Source organism: Scyliorhinus torazame, chromosome 4 (genome assembly GCF_047496885.1).
Source record: "Scyliorhinus torazame isolate Kashiwa2021f chromosome 4, sScyTor2.1, whole genome shotgun sequence".
Taxonomy (NCBI): domain Eukaryota; kingdom Metazoa; phylum Chordata; class Chondrichthyes; order Carcharhiniformes; family Scyliorhinidae; genus Scyliorhinus; species Scyliorhinus torazame.
The window spans coordinates 110856255-110875042 of NC_092710.1; the positions used below are offsets into that span (position 1 = coordinate 110856255).

Genomic DNA, 18788 nt, shown 5'->3' on the forward strand with positions numbered 1-18788 from the left:
CATGAGAGAAAAAAGAAAACTCCTTCAGCCTTGGCCATGCAAACCTCCATGGGTCTACTCCCCCCACCTGTTCCATAAACCCCTTCAATTCCTTTGCCGCGACTGGCACCCTCCCCGTCCTGGATTTTGACCAGTCCAATTCCAGATCAATGACTGTGTTAAAATCTCCCCCCATGATCAAGTTATGTGACTCTAAGTCTGGTATCTTACCTAACACCCGCCTCATAAATTCCACATCGTCCCAATTCGGAGCATATACGTTCACGAGTACCACCCGCACCCCCTCCAGCTTCCCACTCACCGTTATGTACCTGCCCCCCCCCCCCCCCCCCGTGTCTGACACGATTCTCCCTGCCTCGAATACCAGCCGTTTATTAATCAAAATCGCTACCCTTCTGGTCTTTGAATCCAGCTGAGTGGAATACTTGGCCAACCCACCCCTTTCTCAATCTAGTCTAGTCTGTAACCTTTACGTGTGTCTCTTGTAGCATTGCCACATCTGCCTTCAGCCCCCTCAAATGTGTGAACACTCGAGCTCTCTTGACCAGCCCGTTCAGCCCTCAAACGTTCCATGGAATCAGCCTGGTCGGGGGACTCGTCCTCCCCACTCCTCTTGCCGACTAGCCATCACCCTTTTTAGGCCAGCCTCCAGCCAGTGTCTCCGGCCTCCTCGAACCCCCTTCGGGACCTCCCATTTGTCCGTTAATAACAGTTCGTCCCGTCAGCAAAGCAGCTCTCCCCCCCCCCCCCTCCCCCCGCTGGTAACAGCACCAGAAACCCAACCCCCATATCAAGCTCAAGCTTATCACCTGCCTGCCCCCTACTGTGCTTCCATGTGTCAGCTGACCTAGCTGGCCTGATAGCTCCCACCCATGGAGCCAAACAGACTGTCTCCACATTGTTCTCTCACCTCTTCCCCCCACTTGGACATACATATTCAAAGCATCACATTCCCTAGTAAACAAACAGCAGAAAAAAGGTGGAAAAAACATAGAAACAATAACCACAACCCCCCCCCCCCCAGACAAAGTTAACTTTAGCCATTGAAACAGCCCCATAATGCACATAACACTACTTATTCAAACCAGCACAAAAGTTGTCAACAAATCGCCATTGCAGTACTCTCCCCAAGGATTCAGTGTCTTTCCTTCACATCCAGTCTTTTTTCCCTGATGAAAGTCTGGTGTTTTGAAGTAAAATTCCTGGTCCTCATATGTGACCCACATAGAACGTCCCAAACTTCACCCACTTCTTAAAGAGGGCCAATTTTGCCCGATTAAACCCGCCTTGCCTCTTGGCCAAGTCTTGATAAATTCTCAGCTCAGAATTCTCCCACCGACTGCTCAGTTCATTCTTGGCCCACCGCAGAACATGTTCCTTGTCCAGGAATCGGTGCATACGTACCACCATCGCCCTCGGCGGCTCGTTCGCTTGGGGCTTCTTTGCGAGGGCTCTGTGCGCTCTATCCACTTCCAGGGGCTGAGGGAACGCCTCAGCCCCGATCAACTTCTCCAGCTTGTTCATCACAAAGGCCCTCGCATCCGATCCCTCACTGCCCTCAGGGAGGACGACGATTCTGATTCTGCCTCGTGGATCTGTTCTCCAAGTCCTCCAGCTTCTCCTTCTTCTTCAATGAGCTGGAGGAAGGTTTGTAGTGGTTTTCCCCAGGGGTCAGCATTGGGCCACTCGCTTTTCCTGATAACATAATAATCTAGATCTTGGTGTGCAGGGGAGAATTTCAAAGTTTGTGGATGATACAAACTTGAAAATATTGTAATCTGTGAAGAGGATAGTGTAGAGCTTCAGAAGGACATAGACAAGTTGGTGGAGTGAGCAGATAGGTGGCAGATGAAGTTCAATGCGGAGAAGTGTAAGGTGATACATTTTGGCAGGAAGAACATGGAGAGACAATATAAAATAAGGGGTAAAATTTTCAAAGGGGTGTGGGAGTAGAGGGAGCTGGGTGTATGTGTGCATTGGTCATTGAAGGTGGCAGGTGGAGAGAGCAGTAAATAAAGCATACAGTATTCTTTATTAATATGGGCATAGGGTACAAGTGTAAGGAGGCTATGCTAAACATACAATAGTTAGGTCTCAGCTGGAGTTGTGTGTACAGTTATGGGTGCCACAATACAGGTAGGATGTGAAAAAAGTGTTTACAAGAATGTTTCCAAGCATGCAAAACCTCAATTATGAGGATAGCTTGGAGGGGTTGGGACTGAACTACTTGGAGAGAAGGCTAAGAGGAAATTTGAAAAATATTTTTATTGCCATTTTAACACAATATCAAACTTAACAAGCAGAGAAAAAAGAACAATCAAAACCTTTCCTTATTTAGTGGTATAAATAATAATAATCACTTGTCACAAGGAATGTTGTATTTACATTTATAAAAACAGGGAGTCATGTTGAACCCTTTGTTTGAGGGTGGGTACTGCTTCCACGGGTTCTTAAATGTGAGCCCCCCCCCCCATGTCCCTCTCAACGTAGGGTCCTCTTCCCCATTTCCCCCCTGGGGTCGAATGCGTATTTCCTAGTTTTTTCTCCCCCGTTCACCCCCCCCTCCCTTAGTTGCTTGCTCCGAACAGGTCCTTGAAGAGGTTGGCAAACTTTCTACACGTGACATGGAATCTCTCCTCGGAGCCGCTGGTTGAGAATTCTGTTTTCAAGTTTTAGGAATTCAACAAGGACCCTGGCGCTGTGAGGCAGCAGTGCTAATCATTGTGCCACTCCTTATGGTGGCGGCAGGTTCAATCAAGGCATTCAAGAGAGCATTAGATGATTATTTCAAGAGTAACAATGACCAGGGATATGGGGAAAAGACAAGGGAATGTCACTAAGTCATGATACTTATTTAGAAATCCATACAGACACGATGGACCAAACGGCCGCCTCCTGCACAATTCTGTGATTGGGAACTGACATCAGGTCAACTAACCTATAGTTCGGTTTTCGCTGTCCCTCCTTACTTGAATTTTATTTGGTACCCTCCATTCAATGTACCTGTTAAACAGCAGGTGTGCAGTCCTGCAGCAACCTGTGATGCCACACAGGCATGGACTGATAAATAATGCTTATGCAAAACGGGACCATGCAATGAAAAAATGGCATGCACAACAACTAAATTTTAAAGGGAAGCATTGCTTATTATCAAATGGGACCATTTGTGAATCTAGACAATTTTGGACGGCCACAACCAATGCATCCACTTTCTCTTAAGATATAGGTCATCTGGTTGAGGGGATTTGACAACTTTTGCTCCCATTAATTTCTCTAGTACTTCCTTCAATTGATAGTAATAGTTTCATGTTCTCATTCCCACTTGCCTCTTGGTTCCCCACTAGTTTCAGTATGTGCTGTGTCTTCTACTGTGTAGATATAAAATATTTGTTTAATGGTTCTGCTATTTCCTTATTACCCATTATAGCTTTGCTTTTCTCAGCCTTTAAAGGACCAACATTTAATTTTGCTACCCTCTTCCTTTATGCGTTTTTACATTTCTGGCTTGTTTCTTCTCATATTCTATTTCTCCACCTTTATTTATTATCTTATCTTGATTTCTGAAATTCTCCCAATCGTCCACCCACGATGGATCTCCCCCCCCCCCCCCCCCAAACCCGGCAGTGTGACGCCATGCTGGCATGAATCACTACTTATTTTCAAAAGTGCAAACCATGGTAGGGGTGCAGATGTCCCTTGAGGCCCTGGGGTTCAGGACCATGGGACAGTGTCAAGTGGGCACTGTCCTGAAAGGTGGGGGCGGGGGTTCATCTTGTCTGTGTGTGTGGGGTGGGAGGGGTGCCCTGATGGCAGCACGAGGATTGGAGCTCCCTTTAAAGATGGCGCCCCAATCTTTGTGGAGCTGGCCTTGCCGGCTCTATTGGAGAGACGGTGTAAACCATGCCGCAGATTTTCTGTGCATTAAAGTTCCTGAAAATTTGGTCTGTAAACTCGGCTGTTTTTGTGGAGAAACTTGCCGAAATTCCATCATCTGAGGCTACAACAACTTTACTTTTACACCTTGGCAAAGAGCCCCAATTGTGCATTTAGTTTTTTAAATTCCAATGTCCCACACCTAGACAATTTCACATCATACATAAATGTCCTGCAATCAGCATTTTCAAACTATTCATGTTTATGTCGACTTTCTCAACTAGGTCATTCAACTGTGCTTGGAGAAGGAATGTTTGAAAGGAGGGAAAGATGGTGTCCAAGATAACTTTCAAATTTCCGTACGTTCACTTCAGTCTGTTCCGCAACCTTTCTATTTTATGTAGAGCAAACTCATTTTTGAATTACATTTTCCCCTTGGCTGTGTACTTTACCTCCCCATTCCCAATTTGTCACAGTACATTTTGTGAACAGTGACAATAATTCTCACCTACTTGCAGATTTCATTATTTACAACTTACTAGTTCCCCTCTCAGCCAGTGATCTTTTCATTACCTACCGCAACCCTAAAAAAAACCCCGAGAGTGGTTAATCCTGTTTCCATGCATGTCACTGGATTGGCCAACATTTTAATTGCCCATCCCTAATTGACAACATCTTTGGCTCCGCTAGTATTTTTCACTCAGTTAACACAGGTCTTCCAAATAATTTTATCCTTACTTTAAATTGCAAGCGTGACATGCTTGGATACCATGCTGCTGTGAAGCATGAACTGTACTAGTGATATAGAATCATAGATAGCTTTCTAGGAACAGGACCAAGTCTGATTTGATCATGTTGGAGGTAGCAAATCTGGCTGAGCTTGGTAACTTCCATCTCATCATTTTGGGATGAATCCTCTGCATCACCCAGTTCTTCAAGAGGGACAAATTCAAACTATGGAAAGAGCAATTATCTATTTACAAGCAGAACACGCATACACAATGCTTCAGTTGGAACATATTAATTCTGTGATGTCGAAAACAAACCAATGCCAACAAGCCCAAATGATAAAATAGCTTTATTATGGACAGGATGACAATATATTGTAGAGGCTGATAAACCTTATTCATGAAAAAAATTCCAGCTAAGTGGAGTCCTCTCTCTGAAAGTCGGGTAATTTTCTTCCTCCAGTTGGAGAATTGGACCCAAATAGTAAAAGTGGGGCATTTAAACATAGATGGGGTGGAAATCGTGCAACTCTGTTACCACATAAAATGAACAATATTAAAAAGCTGACCAGTGAATTTAATTAATGATATAGGTGGATGTGTGGGGCTACGAGGAAGGAATGGAGAAATACCTTTTAAAGACCAGCCAAAAATAAAATCCAGTTTCACTATTCAGCTCATGACCACAATGCTAATAGAAAGAAAAGGAACCAAGTTACCAAAAGGGATCAGTCACACCATGGGTTCTGGCTGAAAAGCTTCTGTACTTCAATTTGATAGAATGAACACTTGATCTTACTCATATCACACATAACTGAAAGTACAATAAAATTTACTTGAGACAATAGCTCATTTAACAATAAAAGTTAGACACTCAAAAATCTTTAAACAGTTGAGTTATTGTTTTGAAAACAATTAATTATAGGCTTGCTGCAATTTCATGTTTAATAATAGTGACGGGATGCATTGCATCACTTTGTTGATAACTATCTATAGTCAGGTGCCTCGGCTAAATTTACACACGGCAAATGCATCATTTTCTGAAAGATGGGATTTTTATTACCAATAAATCTATCAGTCGCTTTCCATTTCAGAAAAGAGATGGGTACATCATAGATAAATAATCAGCTTTTTACAAGAAAATTAGCTTTTAGTAGGTCTCAAATAATCATGATGTTTAGAAGCTTCTGCTTTACAGTTCCACCTAAACATGATCGCAGTTAAAAAAAAAAAAAATGTAGGTAGACATAGCAAATGTGCCCAATGCACACATCAAATTCTCTCTCTCTCTCTCTCCCCCACACTACATTAGCCTCCCTCCTTTTAAAGGCAAGCTGCTGTCAGTATTAAAGATAGCTCATTTTGAGATACTTCATACGCACATGTATTAATTCCAAAAGATCTATTTCCCTTCTTAAATACTTTGCGACTGGGCCAGAAAATAGGAGATTAGAGCAATCTAACTTTTAAACAGGATTCCGGATATGAAAACCCCCCAAACAGCTGCAACTGTTGGACAATGTCAAATACGCCCAATGGTTAAATAATTTTTCTAAGTAAGAACTTGGTTAGTTTGAATTATTGCCAATTTTATCCTCCAGTAGAAAGAAATCTTTGTCATAATATTATCTTGCTCTTGTGCCGAGCAGCATTCAATTGCAGCTGATCTAGGCTATTGAAAGCATTTCACTTGAAAATTGGAGCAGTAAAATCTCTTAGCAAAATAGCACAACACTACATTTCCCATACCATCACCCACAGTGCACATACCAGTCCAAGGAAGTGTTAATGCCAAGGTTTATTACAACAAAACCCAAAAGTAAAATGCCCCATCATTATAATACCATTAAACATTCCATTGCCGTGTTTACAATATGTAGTCTTCAGGCCATCTGAAATTAAAATGCATGTTTGAGAGAGCACTAGACATTCAAATACCTGATGTTAAAGAATTAAAGTCCCTTTTTAAAGACAAAAATCTATTACTGTGTTTTAAAAGAAAGTATACCTGTATATAACTGTATTCAAAAATGTCAGTGTTTCTGTAAGTGCTAAACAATACCTTGAACATATATTTATACACAATTCCGAACGAAGTGTAGCTCTACGCAATTGAATTTTCTTACGACCCAAATTTACCTTAAAAACTGTCTTTATGGAGAAATGTGTTCACGGATCACACTGCTGGCACAAGTCTAACACAGTCAGGTAGCTAGAACAATAATCGACTACAGATATTGTATCCCGTATGTAAACATTCTGCTTTTATTGTACAATTGTTTAAGAGGTCTCCTTTTGTTTAGCAAATGTTTGGCATCTTGTCTTCAAAAATACTCTTAATGTTGGACTTTCTACATCTCCCTTTAACCTGGAGTTACTGCACTTGCTGCAGCTTGGCACTCCACTCTATTGGCATTCCTTGCTACCTCAAACAACTTAGCTGCCCAGCAAAGAGAACACATTGCCTTTCATACAGGTGTTGCCAGATGTATTTTCATTTCTCTAAAAACAGGAAATATACCCCATCCCAACTTTATCCAGGCCTGCCTGGATAAACACGGCAGCCCCAGGATTACAGGAATTAATTTAAGGAAGAACTGAACAGCAAATCCCTCAGACATTAGCACAGTTGGACTCAGAGCAGCCTGAACAAACCAGGTGAAAAAACTTGCAGAAAATACAAGTGTTTCAGAACTGTAGGCTCTGCAACCCAAGTGTCAGGATTGCTAGGCAGTAAAGGATATCCCTATGTCTGGCAGTGTCATAGACACTAATTGATAATAGAGGGTTTGAAGTAGTCTACAGAAAACTGTCATACAAATACTTTAGCCAGTGCATCTGCCCCAGCACTGGCTATGTAACATTTGGAAGGATGGAATGCCACATCATGGATGGACTCATCAAACTTTTTACGATGTGCAGTGAATTCCTGAATACATGTCTTGGTCTCAAGGCTCCACAAACGAATTGAAGAGTCATGACCTTTGGAAGAGGAAGAAAAAAAACACCAACAGTTGGTAAACAATAATATTCAGAAGAAACTTTTCAAAAGTCAGATTGTTTTGTTTGGTCTTGTTGGTGTAGTGAAAGGCTGAAACATTGAACAACTTCCTATGTGCTAGACATCTTCATGTCCTGGATATCATATCCAAGCCATGTGGCAGACTTGTCATCAAACATATATCCCCTCCTTCCTGCAACATTTCTTTTTGCCACAATTCACCTCACACATGGACCAAATATGTCAAAGAGTTGGAATTTACAAAACAAGTGTTTTTATGGACAAGCATCTTGTCTCTCACAAACAAACTACATTTGTTCTTCTCAAATCATTAAAGAACAATGAGGTGGACTTCCGGTGGCGAAATGTAGGTTGAGGTCGCACGTTGGATGGCTCCTGCTAGAGTCTTTGTTTTTCTGAACTTTTATGCTCGGTCTCAGGTACTTTTTGGATGAGCTGGTGTGGGAAGTTCTAATGTCAGAGTTCCAGAAGAAAAGCCAGGGAAGGAAGGGGGGAGCGAATGTCCACTGACGAGTGCTGTTCGAGTCCAACAGAAGGAAAGATGGCAGGTGTTGGTTCGTCAGGTGGGGCCACTCCCATTACGGTTAAAACTTTGATCCAGGTGGTATCGGTGAGTTTGAAAGGCTGTTTGCCAAGCATTGAGATGCATCAGAGGTAGATGATGACCTCGCTCAAAGAGTGGGAGAAGATGAAGGGGGTGGAGGAGGCATTGTCGCAACATAGTGACCCGTTCAACTTGATCGGTGAGGTGCTGCGGAGGTCATTAAAGTGGGTAAGGATGAAGGCGGGCTCATGTCAGGGATCGGGGTTGCGAGCGCTGGCAACGGAGCAGCTTGCGTTGGCTCCAGGGAAGTGTTAGGGAGGTCCGGTGGTGGTGGCCAAGCTGAAGATTTGGAGGCAGCTCCAGCAGAATGTTAGGCTGGGAGCGGGGTCGAGGGTGATGCCAATCAGATGGAATCACGTATTCTAGCTGGAGAGGATGGATGTGAGGTTCTGGGGTTGGGAGGAGAGGATAAGGGAGATGAAGAACCTGTTTCTGGGAGGGTGGTTTGCGAGCTTGGAGGAGTTGAATGAGAAGTTTGGGCTGGCACAAGGGAAGAGTTTCCAGTGTATGCAGGTGTGGGACTTTACGAAGAAGGTCTTTCCGACCTTCCCGATAGCACCTGCCTGGAGGTGCTGTCAGCGGCGGGGGTTGGGTTGTCTTGGCAATTGATAGGAGGATTTTGAAGGAGGACAAGGTGTTCGTGGAGGGGATTAAGGCTAAGTGGGAGAAGGAGTTGGGGGTAGCATTGGAGGAGGGTTTGTGGTGCGAGGTGTTTCAGAGGGTGAATGCCTCGGCCACATGTGCGAGGCTGGGGCTGATACAGCTGTAGGTATGTACGAGGGCACACCTGATGAAGTCAAGGATGAGCTGGCAGTTTGAGGGGGTAGAGGATGTCTGTGAGCAGTGTGGGAGGGGTCCTGCTAATTGTGCATATGTTCTGGTCCTACCCGAAGTTGGAAAGGTTTTGGAGGTCAGTTTTCAGCACTATATCGGCTGTGTAGTATGTAGATATGGAGCCTAGTCCCCTGGAGGCCATATTCGGGATGTCGGACGGCTGGAGTTGCAGACGGGTGTGGAGGCAGATATTTTAGCCTTTGCCTAGCTGATTGCTCACAGGCGAATCCTGTTGGGGTGGAGGTCAGCTTCTCCACCTGCCTCAGTGTGGCGGAGGGACCTACTGGAGTTCTTAACCCTGGAAATTTGCCCAAAGAGGGGGCCAGTGATGGGTTCCAATAAACATCCTTGCCTCTCTACCCTTTCATGAGCTACAGGCTCAGTGGGTCTTTAATCTACCTTTGCATCGATTGGAGCTGGAGCAGCCATGCCAAATAAACTTGAGGATTAGGCAAGCATTCAAGGAGCTTTAACTTTTACAGGAGTGCTACATGGGATGTCAAGTGAGCATATTGCAGATAATTAAGGTGTCAAAAGTAATGTGAGTTGATGCACTTTAATTAGGTACTTACTGCCAGACATCAGATACAAGCCATTTGGATCGACAGCTAAACTTGTGACAGCATCCAAATGGGCTACCATTGAATGAAGAACTTTTCCTGCAAATAAAAACAGTAGACATAGATTAGTGTGGAATGATAGAAGCTACACTACCCAGAAGGCCATTATTTGACCCATTGAACCAGTGTGTGTGTACATAATATACATACATATTTGCTATTCAACTGCAACTATCTGCAGTACAATAGTTGCTGTCTGTGGGACCTTGCTAAATACAAAACAACTGTTACCTTTAATTCATCTTACAGGGAGCACATTTCAAAAGTAATGCGTTCATTGTAAAATTCTCAGATGTCATTTTATTCATGTGATGTGGATACTGCTAGCAAGGTCAGCATTTTTACCCTTCCCTGATTCAGTGGTGGGTGATAAGTCACCTTCTTGAAGCACTGCAGTCTGTGTGGTGTAAATATACCCATAGAGCTGAGGCAGGGTGTTCCAGAATTTTGACCCAGGATGACGATTTATTTCTAAATAGGAAAGCTGTGAGACTTAGAGGTATTGCTCCCATGTGTCAGATCACAGAAATATTATGACGGAGGACATTTGTCCCATCGTGCCTGCACCAGCCATCCAAATGAGCAATTCCCTTAGAGCTATCTTCCCATCTTTTCCTCTTAACCCTGCACATTCTTCCTTTTCAGATAATACTCCAAAATCCTTTTGAATGTTTCAATTGAACCTGCCTCCACCACACTCTCAGATGGTGCATTCCAGATCTTAATCACTCACTGCGTAAAAATGTTGCTCTTGTACCGCTTGTTTCTTTTGCCATTTACGTTAAATCATTAGGTGCTGTTGAAATGTAAACTCAGTCTCCCATAACATAGCTAAATTCCTTTTTTCAAAACATGTTACCTGCCTCAAAAATTACAATTGTTTATTTGACTTTAACAGAACAGTATTGCTTATTGGATCATTTTCATGCCCACATGCTAGTACAGTCTGTCACCAGCTATGCACATCTAGAAATTGTGGACAGGCCACCCACAAAACGCTGCTCATTTGTTTTGTCAACTAGCAGAAAATCATTTTAAAATGATTAATTCAATTTGATTCCACCAGTCTTCATAATCAACTTTTAATTTCCTCTCAACTATTCTGTGGCAAATATGAGTTCTATCAGAATACAAATGATAATATATTTATTTTTTAAATGTCTAGGACAGATGTCACTGATAACTTTAAACCTCTGTCCCTGGATGTGATAGCATTCACAAATTTGAGACACTGCAGGTTTTGAATCTCTAGATGATGCAGAATCCCATGTCCCTAAAGGCGAATTCTGACAAAATCAAATGCACAGGGCTAGCAGGACATTAGTTGGCCATGACCTATTAATGTTGTCAAATGCAAAGTAATTTTATGATCTCATCAGTAGTAATAACTAACTGTATTTATCAATTATTTGCATAGTTACCAGTTTATTGAATTGGTGGGCAAGAGAAGCATGGCTCTGAAGTACATTTAACAGATGACTTAGTAGTCAGATATTACTGATTCTGAGGAATAAATAGATAGTCTGCACCAGTTAATATAGGTTCAAGATAGAGACCAGCTAGAGGTGGTTAAGTGAATCTTTCTGTATAAATTTTGAGAGATGGTTGCTGGTTCAAGTTTAATATTGGTGGGCGTAGATGAGGTCTTCTTTTAGAGGTTTGGTGCAGAATCAATGGGCCAAATTGCCTCTTTCTGCACTGTAGGGGTTCTATGGAATATTAATCAGTAAGTTAGCAATGTAGTTGACGGTTTCAAAATTTTTGCACAGGGGGACGGTGACATTTAAATCCTCGGTAAATGGAATTTCTTGTATTGATTACATTTTGTTTTCATAAGGAGCAAGGGCTCAGTTTCAAGAATAGCCAACGGGAAATGCAGAGGAATAGCAGATTAAAACCTTTTAAAAAAAACATTTAATGCTTAATATAGTTATCAAATGCAAATTTAACTCTTGGTTTCAGTGTTGAATCTTTATATTTTCTAAAGAGGTGTCACTTTGCCATGTTTTAATGGAACTGATTTAGTGTTTGGATTCGAGAATTGTCTTTTTTACCTCACAATAATGTTGTACACAAATTGCACAATGAAAAAAAATGTTACCAAACATTCATTTAGAAAGGTTTAAAAAATAACTCCACTTAACCTTTTGGTTACTCTTGATCTCCTATTCAGTCACTGTCCTCTTTGCTGATTTTCCCCCCTATTATGTTCCTTTAAAATAACCTTTAAAGCGCTCCAGTACTCTTTGCATAAATTCCAAGTATTTTTCTTAATTGACCTTAATACACAATATCAAACCGAACTATACAAAGATCTATAGAGCCCAAGTACTCACTCACTTCAGATAATTTAAAAAAATCTTCACGCAGTAGTGCTAATATTAAAACCATATGAAGGGAAATGGCTATTATGCAATTCTAAACCATCCTCGTGCTCAAGATTTTCATTTACAGTACACAAACTCTCAATGAGCATCAGATTACAACTCTCTAAGGTGCAGTGATGCTTTGTACTGCATGACAGACCTGTAAAATGACATGAACTTCACCTGAACTGCAAGATTGGTATTAGAAGAGCGATCCCCTGAGCAAAGTGCATTTTGACAAAGTGCCACCCTCTATGATGTCTGTGCTAGAATTAATATAACATATTCACCGAGATAAAGGCAGATGTTATACTATAGATGAAAAATGATTGGTGCTACAGACCACAGGCATTCGAACACTGGGGTGAGCTGCGGGACAAATACAAGAATCTTGAAATATCGGTTCATCGCCTCTGATATTTTCTGTGCAGTTCCTTTCCCCCAGTTCAAATTTATGCTTTAGATCTGTTCAGATGGCTATTTTGGAAGTACCAACTGAAGAAAGCAGTAATAGTTCCAATGTCAACATTTCTTTGGAATGAAAGTTAATCCCCTCACATCAGGATGAATCTGTGGTCTTCCACCCATGTGGAGACAAGACGGAGAAAACTAACATCCTCTGCCCTTTGGGAACCTTCTCTCTCATCTGTGAAATGGAAATTTCAAGGGTAAAATCTTGCTGAGAGAATTTTCTGGTGGACCTAAAACACTATCTTCAATGCCAGTTATATCTAAACAGAACATCTTCATACATGTTCCCCTTGCCCAGGCATCAAGCAAGAACATCTGACTTCTTTGAAAAACGTTGTCCGTTGCAAACATCATATCAATATTGGTTGAGTAACAAGTGCTGGTAAGCATGGGGGCAGACAATTGCCAATTGCAGTCATTTTCTGTTCCCGATTCCCTTCCCAGTTTTACTTTTTAATCCAAAGTGCCATGAAAGGAACTCCATTTATTCTCTTAGATGAGAGTTAGACCACACGAGAAGAACAAATCACTTTAAGAGTGGAGGGTAGCATTAGGATTATTCATATATCGTCTGAATCTTCAGCATTACCCCTACTTCTTTATCAGGAGCACTTTCTTTGTAAAGACCATTTCTGAAAGCTTTTTTTTCTTCTTATACTTAATCTTGTGGAAAAGAACTCCCTTATTAACATTAGCAAGATCAATACACACCCATGTGAAGGTAGAGCACTGAAGGGGATATATACAAGTTTTTTAAAACGGAACAAAGAGCGAGGCGATGGAGTGTGATTGAAAGTTCTGTTGTTAATAGTATGCTTTACATGGGAGAGAAAGTCTGTACAATTCAAAAAGCACAATTATCAGCACACACTGTCACAGCAAACAGAAGAAATAAATATTTTCCTACCCGTGTTATTGTCAAAGAATTTTATGTGTCGGTCCTCATGGGCTGTGATAGTAACAGGAAGAGTAGGATGACTAATGACCTTATTAATCTGACATTTTGATGAAGCTGGATGGACAAATAAGGGGGAAACACATCAACAATTTTCATCATTACCTCGATTCGCATTTCAACCATAATTCATTTTTCAGACTAAATTTTAAAGTCAGAAAATGTAAATGTTAGTATTATTTCAGATCTACATATTGTTCTTAGATGGGATGTGATTGCAATAATCCTTAGCATCATGCAGAATAGGTAACAGAGCACAGCATGTAGGATAGCCTAGTACTACTGGAGCTAGCAATGAAATTAGTGGTCTTGCCAGGGACAGAAATTGCAGGACAAAAGGACCTAAATCAAAGGATAGGTCAGATGCAAGGTCTTAGTTTGCTTCCAAAGAACTGTGACTAATGTTGGAGAAGTTTCTCCAGCTCATCAGATGCATGACCTAAAAACAGGCATTAATACGTTTTTTAAACACTGGGTACCACATCCAACCCCAGCTCGCCATTCCCCAACCCTCCACACTTACTTCCCAGTATACAGACAAAATCTGTTTAATTTGATCTGCACATCCTAACGATGTTGCCGTTCAAATATCATATCTAGATTTGGGATTAGTGCGGGAACATGAAATTTTTACGATTTCAGGACCTAGTGTCAGCACTAAGAGCTAACACATCATTCCCCAGCATTGCTCCAGTCCATAAAGAGTGCCTCCTACTGCACTAGTGTGCAGGCATTTTTGAACAGATTAAAGATTACAAGGAGATAGGATAGATGTGCTTGAAATGGCTGGGACAGGAGAGATAGAAATTTGAGTATTTGTGACTATTTTTAATTTCCATTTAAAGTACACTTATTTCCTCCCCACCCCATCCCAACTTATTAGAAAATAAGCTCTAGTTGCTATCCAAGTAATTGGCAATATGTAGAATGTAAATGCAATCTAAATATACAGTGACTTTGCAGACTGGTTTCCAGTCATTGAAAAATCTGGAATGAGGGTCATAGATACAAGATTAAAAAGCATACAAGATTCAAAACGGAGAACAAGAGAAACTTTATCCAGAAAGAATTGAGGCTATAAAATTCCACTTTGAATTGAGACATTACATCGGATAGGTGGAAGAAAAAAAAAGGGCAAAAAATTGCTTCGTGTTATTTGCTCATTTGGAGTGTTACGGGCCAGGGTTTAGAGAACACCAAAGTATATCATGGTGTTCACCTGACCTACAACTGTTTATAGATTTTGGTTATGAGGAGCGCAGGGCCTACTCTTCAGGTGTTATTCAACAGAGGCCTTAAACGCTTTAAATCAAAAACAAAGTTTACTCTACGAATTCAGTTAACATTTTATAAACACACACAATAAGTATTTTATAAACTACAAACATAAATACCCCACACAGCTACAGTACTCTGTATTTAACCCTTAATAACTTCCCATTACTGTTTCACTCAAGTAACAACATCCATAAATCAGACAATCCCGTTCATCACAAAACAGTAGGTTTGAATGTCTTCCAGAACAGTTATTACTTTGAAGTCATCAAGTGATCTGGAGACCTTTTTAACATGCAGAGAGAGAGAGAGAAAGGGAGAGAGACTCCAAGATCCTTGTAGTCCAAACACAGCTTCCAACTGTCTAAACCGAAAATGAAAATGAAAGCCACAGCTTCCAGCTCCAAACGAAAGTAAAAACCAGGACAACCACCCAGCTCCACACACACAATGACATCACTGCAGCCATTTGAGAAGACAAACAGTTCTTAAAGGGACATTCCCATGACAGGAGGACAAACATCAACATGGACGAAAATAAAAATGAGGTGCTGGAAAAACTCAGCCGGTCTGACAGCATCTATAGAGAGACAAAGAGTTTACATTTTGAGTCCAATATGACTTCTTCAGAACTGAAGAGAGAGAGAAATGTGATGGGTTTTATGCTGTTAAACAAAGGAGGATGGTTAGGTGGAACAAAAATGAAGGTCATAGGATAGGTTAGAGGACAGGGAGATTAAATTACAAAGATGCCATGGAACAAAAGGCAGAGAGAGTGGGAATGGCCATAGTAAAGTAAAAAAGCATGGATCCAGAGTAGGTGTTAGTAGCAGAATTTAAAAAATACAAAACGGAGTACAAGAATTTATGGTTTGAAGTTTTTGAAAACAATTTTGAATCCAGAAGGCTTTAAAGTGCCCAATGGAAGAGGAGGATGTGTTGGGCTTCAGCAAAAGTGTGCAGCAGGCTGAGGACAGAAGTGCGAGCGAGACCAAGGTGATGAGTTGAAATGGCAAGCAGCCACACAATCAGGGTCATGACAGTCAATCAGTGGCCTAACTGGAAATACTCTGCAACGTAGTCACCCACATTGTGTTTGGTCGTTCCAATGTAGAGGCGACTACAATGTGAGCAGAAAATTATAGCAGACTAGAAAAAGAACAATGTTTTTGTGCTGTGTAAACCTTGACTCGGATGTTGTCAGAATGCAGGGATCCGTACCTTGCAAGCCAGAAAATTCTCCCCCCATCGGCTAGAATTTTCTGCTCACATTGCAATCATTTGGAAGGAGTGCTTGGGGCCTCAGACAGTGATAGAGGGGTGGTAAAGGGACAGGTAGTACCCCCCGTGCAATTGATTGGAGAGGTTCCATGGGAAGGGGATGAAGTGTTGGGATATAGGAGGGGACCAGGGTGTCATGGAGGGAATGGTCCCTTGGAACATAGAACATACAGTGCAGAAGGAGGCCATTCGGCCCATAAAGTCTGCACCGACCCACTCAAGTCCTGACTTTCACCCTATCCCCGTAACCCAACTAACCTTTTTGGTCACTAAGGACAATTTATCATGGCCAATCCACCTAACCTGCACGTCTTTGGACTGTGGGAGGAAACCGGAGCACCCGGAGGAAACCCACACAGACACAGAGAGAACGTGCAGATCCGGCACAGACAGTGACCCAGCGGGGAATCGAACCTGGGACCCTGGCGCTGTGAAGCCACAATGCTATCCACTTGTGCTACCGTGCTGCCCTTGGGAAGATGTGTTTTGTGGTGGCATCAAGCTGGAGAATAATCCCTTGAATGCAGAGGCAGGTGGGTGGAAAGGGGAACCCCATTGTGGTTATGGGAGGTGGGTTCAGTTCCGAAGAGTAATATTGGACTCAAAACATTAACTCTGCTTCTCTCTCCACAGATGCTGCCAGACCTGTTGAGTTTTTCTAACATTTTGGTTTTATTCCCAATTTCCAGCATCTGCAATATTTTGCTTTGATCGACATGGACTGGATGGCTTGACTGGCCTATTTCTGTGATACAATCACAGTGCACCTTTAATACGCCGTGGGCTATGTCCATTAGGAGCTGGATTGAGATTTGGTCAAGCACATTTTACAAGTCCCCCGAGACCAAATTTTTAATCATTTACTAAAAGCACAGGCAAAACATGAACCTTTTACTGTTAAAAGCAGAGGTGACCAGCAAATATAATTAGAGTGTAATTTTTTCAGATTACATTTTCACTCAAAAGATTGCCAATAATTTGTTAACTATATGGTTTAATTTTGTCTGGGATGGGGATCAGGTGGAAGAAAGTAGCATTGCTAGTCTACTTTGTTTCTATTTTTAAATAAATTTAGAGTACCCAATTTTTTTTCCCCAATTAAGGGGTAATTTATCATGGTCAATCCACTTACCCTTGCACATCTTTGCGCTGAGAGTGAGATCCATGCAGACATGGGGAGAATGTGCAAACTCCACATGGATAGTGACCCGGGGTCAGAATCGAACATGGGTCCTCGCCGCCATGAGGCAGCAGTGCTAACCACTTCGCCACCATGTAAAATTTAACTGATAATTCAATTTAGTCAAAAACTCAAGTCAGACAATACTATCCCCAAGATTAACCAGCAGTAGTTACAGTCTTATCTCTTTTTTACAGTACAGTCTATGTTACTGTTCTATGTTCTATGTTACTTGTTTTATATTATCTGATAAACAGGGCTCCTTACTCCAAAAACCATACCATCAATATTGGACTCGAAGGTGAGGAATCGCTGACACGTCTCCATGTCAAATATGCTCGTCTGCCCATTTACAAAAGACGATACTAAATGAGAAGGATCACTGCAGACCATGTCAACAGAGGTAGGGATTCCAGATTCTGCAGGAGGAAAATAAGAGAGTCATGCTGGACATATCAACCTGTAGTTACATTTGGTAAAAATCTGTGATTACAAGTAATTCTAATGGGACACATTGGATGAAAATTCATGGGCAATGGAGGTCAGATTTCCAATACATGCTTCTGGAGCAGGAGCACAGGGAGGGAGAGACACTTCGCATCTGGAGTTTGGACTCAAAAGTTCTAGTATATACAACACAAAACCACTAATCATGAACAATGCTAATTTTCCTTTAACTCAGATTGAATTTGAAACCATAGAATGCTCTAGATTTTAATAGCGGCAGATAGAAACACCTGGAAGTAGAACAAAAATATTACTTGATCATTGTGTTCAATGAATTAACCAGAATACAACTGATTTTGGTACTATCGATATACAATGCATGAAACTAATGTCTGCACACATAACCTGTCAACATTTTCCATTTTACAACTGCTATGCCCACGTCATTTAATTGAAACTGCTTACTAAAAATTTCCCCGCTATATTTACACTTCACCATTGAGGGTACTGGCAATAAATCTCTAGTTTTCATTAGAAATGTGGGCACGGTAATTTATTACGGAAAAATAAGGATGCGGGACTTCAAAATGCAGGCCAAATTACACCTGTGCATCCTCGTCCAAGTATCCGCACATCTAACAGCCCTCACGCTGAAGAGTCTTACTCTCAACTCAGCACCACAAGAGCACAAGGATCAGCTGGGTACTAATTAATGATGGATCCCAGAGGCAAATTCAGTCCATACCTCGGTTCTCGTTAAATATGCAAAGCGAAGGCGCGATTTCAGTGGCGTTCCACAGCCGTAGAGTACCATCAGCTGAACAAGACAGTAAACGTTGATGTGTTGCACTGTACACCAAACCCCAAACTGCATCGCTGTGACCTTCCAAAGCACCTCGTAGCACAGAAGGATCTGTAAAAAAAACTGCTTCTTAGTATGGATCAGAACAAACTCAAACCATCAAGCTTTGTCTCAATGCTTTCCCCCTTGTACCTTCCTCTGAAAACTGTAATTCCCGCCACAGTACTTTTTGCCTGACATTGTTTAAGAGAAGATTTCCAGGCATCTGGTGACATAAGCATACACAAACAGAAGTCTGGATTCAGCAGGCCAAGTCATTACATGAAAGAT

The 18788-nt window shown here is 41.7% G+C and overlaps 1 protein-coding gene across 2 annotated transcripts in view; it reads right to left on the reverse strand.

Moving 5' to 3' along the window:
- Window positions 1–4936: 4936 nt before the first annotated feature.
- The window catches only part of strn (striatin, calmodulin binding protein), a 128214-nt gene continuing 114362 nt past the window's right edge, over window positions 4937–18788 (reverse strand). For both annotated transcript variants that reach the window (XM_072498483.1, XM_072498482.1), the window contains 5 exons: window positions 18402–18569; window positions 17491–17628; window positions 13426–13530; window positions 9634–9720; window positions 4937–7583 (listed from right to left, as the gene is read on the reverse strand). In XM_072498483.1, the coding sequence (XP_072354584.1) occupies window positions 7414–7583; window positions 9634–9720; window positions 13426–13530; window positions 17491–17628; window positions 18402–18569 (668 nt within the window). In that variant the 3' untranslated portion in view covers window positions 4937–7413. The remainder of the gene's footprint in view (window positions 7584–9633; window positions 9721–13425; window positions 13531–17490; window positions 17629–18401; window positions 18570–18788) is intronic.